The following is a 5,533-nucleotide window of genomic DNA, read 5'->3' on the forward strand; positions in this document are numbered from 1 at the left end:
AGTTAAAAATGTTTTATAGTTTATCACATTTTTTTATTATTTGACATATTTCTATAAATACAAACCAAAATTTGTAATTGCACATTTTTTAAATGGTTTATACCATTTAATCATAAAATCCTATTAATAAATACAATATTACAACAAGCTGTAAATAAATCACAAAATATTCTAAAAATATTCACAACTTAATAATTATTATAACTTAGTCATAAATTATAAACAATCTTATTCCATCCCATTCTATATACAGATTTACTTTTATAAAGTACATAATTTATTTTTTTTTAATTATGCTTAGAAAAAACAATATATTTATTGCTAAAACAATTAAATATACAGTTAACAATTAAAAATACAATTCTTATAGAAAAATAAATTATTGCATCTATTAACTCAGAAATTGTACTCGTGTGACTGTGCGATTCTCAGTCTATAAATTGTATAAATTTTTATAAGTATATAAATATTTTGTACTATTCTATTGTAATATATACAAAATTAGACTTCGTAAGCCTAACATAAAGCCTAAGAAAGTTGACTATTACATTTTTGTTCTATAAAGATACAATTTTGTGTTACAATAATAAACAGTCTTTTACGAAAATTTCAGCGTTTGATAGAGAAATAATAGTTTGTATATTATTATGAACAAAAATCCAAAAGGCCAAGAACGATCCATAATTAGAAGCAATATATATTCTATTTAACGAGATATTTACTACCCTTCACTAATAGAAGGCAGTGTAGCGGGCAAAATAGGGATGTTAAGATTATTTCACCCATTCAATTTTCTAAGCGTATCTTATTTATGAATATTTATATATAAAACAGAATACATTTCCACTTTGCCCGCTATGTTATCTCCTATGCGAAGAACAATAAATCACTCGTTGAAGAATATATAATGAGTTTGTTTTTAATAGAGTCCTGATGAAAATATTTCGCTGAAATTATTTCCATGTTTTGGAACGTTTGAAATTTTTCTGAAATGCTGAAATTTCGCTGGTGTTCCAAAAAAAAAAATTTTAAGCGAAATTTTTTCACCAGGGAGAGCTTTAGAGAGAGAGAGACAGTCACAGATACATGAAAATGTGAATTATGTACAAATCTACTGCAAACTTTTAATTTCATGTTTGTGGCAGCATTCTCTCGCCTCGAGGACGGAGAAAGGTATCACTACCTTTCTTCAACATAGTCACTGAGAAACGAGGAGTTTGGCGCACAGCACCAGGTGGGTTGCTTGGTAGGATTGGAATTCCGTAGTACTTCAAACCTCGCTGACCAGCTACGGATACTCTTACAGCAGACTCCGGTACAGGATGCAATTGAGACTTGTTAATGACCACTGTCGTTGCTAGATCAGCAAATCCCGACAATATCTTATAATGCTGAGTCAGTAAAAAATGTGCAAAGGGGAACGAGCTTGTAGTCGCATTAATTCTTGCGTGAGCAGCCCAATCGGAGTTAGAACTTAATGGGGATATTGACGAGATTTAAAAAAAAAAAGAAAATAAAAGATTTTTTCTCGTTGTTGAAGCAGAGAGTGCAATTAGTAATCTAAATTAGCAATATCTCATTCGTACAATTATACTAGTAATATATTGTAGATATTTCTCGTATTAAATAAACTTATTTAAAATTCTTATATTAAATAATCTACTTAAAACAAATTTTAATAAACATTCAGTTATAAAAATGCAGTTATTTATAGTAGAAAATATAAATTTTGGAACATATGTCAAACAAAATTCGTGATAGAGATAATTATAACTTACGTAGCTCAAGATTTGGAGTCGCCTTCTTCTCAGGTGGCGAATTGCAAGCAAGTTTGAATTGATCTATTTCTCCTTTCAGCTATAAAATCATCATCAATTTAATTACACTTTTCAATCATAATTAATTTTATTTTAGTATCTATTATTTAATTTTTTATTATTAGTATCTATTATTAAATAAAAAGTTCATACCCTATCTATTTCTTCTTGAAGCTTCTTATTCTCATCTCGCTTTACATCTAATTGAGTATTAATTGTATCCTTTTCCAATCTCAATGTTTCTAATGTTGCAGTTTTTGTGGCGTCCAGTTTGTTTAGCGAGTCTAGCTCACTTTTACACATAGTAACTGAATCTTCAAGTTCCTCATTTTTCTTTTTAAAATCCATCTGCTGCTCCAAACGGACGTGCAAAGAAGCCAACTCATCTTCCGTGTGCTTAAACCTTTGTTCCAAGTTACCACGCAATGTTACGCACTGATCTCTTTCTTCAGCACTGAAAAGAAGATTTAATTTTTTCATTAAAATGAAATTTGAAATTGTGTTCAACATTGTTGTATACTGTAAATAATAATCTGAAAAAAGAATTTGGCAATGGTTGATGATATTATTACCGATGCAAGTATAAGCCACAAGCAAAAATTTTCATGAAAAACAAATTCACATACATTTGTTGCTTAACAAATTATACAATCATAATCTAGAAAGAGTAGAAACTCACAATATTTCTGCAACAGTCTGACATCAATATTTCAAGCAACTACCTTCATTATAAACATTTAAATGGCATAGTAACATAACTCTTTGATAAACCTTTAGTAACCACAATTACCACAACTAAATTATATACACCAATGACTGTCATTCATTGCAGAGACAGTGGTTAACAAAATTCAAAGTACGTAGTAAGATTTTACTTGATGCAACCAGGAATGTTAGTTGCATTGCAGTTTAAGCTCACCTTATTTTAAGCTGTTCATTCAGATCGTCGATCTGCCTGATGAGCTCGAGATTCTCGGAAGACAAAGTCCACCAGCTGCAGACGAGCATAAGACACGCCAGCAGGAGTCCTCCGACTAGGAGGGGCGGGCATCTGCCTCCGCCGACTCTCATACTGTCGATTCCCATCACTCTTGCTTTCGTACGCCGGCTCCCGCTCAACGGAACATATGCCACCTGAATCGTCACGATTTGTCTCTGAAAACAACCTACGTGTCACGCGCGCTTTTTGCGAAACGTGATCCGCGCGTAACCCCACTCCGTGGAACGCGATACTTATCGGGCGTCAAAGCAAATTCCATGTGATGTCGTTGACGCACGCTTCGCCTGTCTCAGGAACAGTTTCGCGTGATAACCATTTAAAAATCATGTATTTAGGCACTTTAAGGGGGCGTGCACCGATATACGCTACCGGCACCGGCAGCGATACGACGCGACGCCAGAATTCAGATAATGACAGCGTTTTCCGATAGCGATCCTTTCTGCGAACACGTGTATACAGGGTGTCCCAGAAAGAACGCATGAAAAATATACAATTATTTTACCGATCCGAGATTCTATTTCCTCTTCGAGTACTCGATCGAATAATTATACTTCTGTCATTATTTTTTGGTATTAAATGTTGGCTAATTTTTTTATTAAACTTGAAATTTGCACGCGCATGACTTCATTTATTATAAATTAAAGTTTTGTTATATTTTTATTAAAATAATTCAATGAAATCTCTCTCTTTTAGAATTGAGAGTAATACGAAATATATGTTGTTAGAGACGTCAAAAAAATGTTTAATGTTATTTTATTTTATTTGTTTCTATTGGCAAAATTGACAATCGGCGACTGGAACCTGAACTGATTACACTGTATTTCAAATGATCGATCGATATCTTTCGCTGTTTATTCAAATCATTTTTCGGAAGTACTTATTTATGATCATATTTACCGCATTCTTTATTTATTTAATATCGTTAAAAAGACAAGATTCAATTTTTCTTTGCAGCTATTTTAATTTTTAATTTGACCCGACGTTCTTCATTTGTCAACACGATCATAAACTATCGGCTTTTTGTCTAATATAAGATAGAGAAAATTGTAGGTCAGCAGTAACCTTGGACTATGTTCAGATTCCCAGCAAAAGAGAATGGATTGAAACGAATTGAAATGGATTCAGATTTTCAGAAATATCGATTCACGAATGTTAAAATGATGCTTTTCAATTCTGAATGCATTTTTATTCATTTATAGGAATTGCATAGAAATATCTCTATGCCTTTCAATCTAAAAATAATATTAGCTTTTTCTACACGCAAACACAATTGTGAATACTGTTCAATTTAAAATTTTGAATAGGAAATGTTTCAATCCAATTGCATCCAATTGAATCTAATTGAATCCAAAAAAGTATTCGTTATTTAAAATACGCATTCGGATAGAAAAAAATTTCAATCCATTTTAATCTATTCTCGTTTGCTGGGTAGTATAAGATAGAGAAATTGTAGGTCAGTGATAACCTTGGACTATTCAGATTCCTACTAAATGCCACTCATATATCACTTTAGCCTTCCCAGCAATGCGTATTTTAAATAGCGAATACTTTTTTTTGGATTTAATTGGATTCAATTGGATGCAATTGGATTGAAAAAAAAATTGCATTTTCTATTCAAAATTTTGAATTGAACAGTATTCACAATACACAGAAAAATCTAATATTATTTTTAGACTGAAAGGCATAGAAATATACTCCATGCAATTCCTACAAATGAATAAAAATGCATTCAGGATTGAAAAGCATTCATTTTAACATTCGTGAATTAATATTTCTGAAACTCTGAATCCAATTCGATTCATTTCAATCCATTCTCGTTTGTTGGATTGTTATTTACCGAATGTTAAACAAGGATAACATGACACCCGGAAAACACAGTGAGAATCTAAACACGTTTTTGACGAGATAAGCGCACATGAGTATTTAATATAATTATATGTGATATAAACAAAAGGAACAAATTTTTATTCCTTGAATATTATAATTATCGACGTTGCTACAATAATCGTAAATAATTGTAATTATAGGTTTATTTTTAATTTAATGAACTAACAATACTTTCAGAAACTAATTTAAAAAATATAATATAGTTAAATTTTGATACGATGCTTCATCAACCAGCGATCTCGCTGGTAGACAATTGCAAATGATTTTATGAGAATTATTTTTAAAATGCTTAATCGTGCTTGTCTACATTCTATAACTGTTAATAGAAAACTTATAACACTTTGCACTTTGCACGTGATACAATCGATTTCTAGATCCTTGATGGAGATAGATTTATGGTTTGGTCATTTAAGGACGATTATCGCCTCTGTAAATGCTGCATCATCACGCCGCATAAAATCCGCTGGATATGCATTAGTAAAAATGACCTTGCTGCTATCTTTCCTTTCACGATTCCCAACAAAATATCATATATTGATCTACCATTATTTGCAATTTAAATGACTAAAGGAGTTTTAATATACATATGTAACAGATTGAATTAATTCGACGTAAAAGAAATATTAATCTATAAAAAAGTTGATCGAACGGAAGGATAAATTATCTTTCTTTTTATTTTTTTTTATAAGTAGATAATAAAAGTCATAATCAAGTTTTTTACATGCACTAAATTATAATATTATTACAAAGGATTAATCATTTATGCTCATACATCTGTATATTTAAATTAAATGTAAAGTAAGAAAGTTAATTAATTTTTGACTTAAAC

General features: G+C 30.9%; 1 protein-coding gene across 1 annotated transcript in view; it reads right to left on the reverse strand.

Moving 5' to 3' along the window:
• LOC105617067 overlaps positions 1-2,903 on the reverse strand; it is a 4,778-nt gene extending 1,875 nt beyond the window's left edge. The window contains exons 1-4 of the mRNA XM_012198645.1: positions 2,737-2,903; positions 1,971-2,271; positions 1,779-1,857; positions 1,184-1,357 (exon numbers count right to left, since the gene is read on the reverse strand). Of these exons, the coding sequence (XP_012054035.1) occupies positions 1,184-1,357; positions 1,779-1,857; positions 1,971-2,271; positions 2,737-2,903 (721 nt within the window). The remainder of the gene's footprint in view (positions 1-1,183; positions 1,358-1,778; positions 1,858-1,970; positions 2,272-2,736) is intronic.
• Positions 2,904-5,533: the final 2,630 nt, after the last annotated feature.

This window comes from Atta cephalotes (genome assembly GCF_000143395.1).
Source record: "Atta cephalotes unplaced genomic scaffold scaffold00011, whole genome shotgun sequence".
In the NCBI taxonomy this organism is placed as follows: Eukaryota; Metazoa; Arthropoda; class Insecta; order Hymenoptera; family Formicidae; genus Atta; species Atta cephalotes.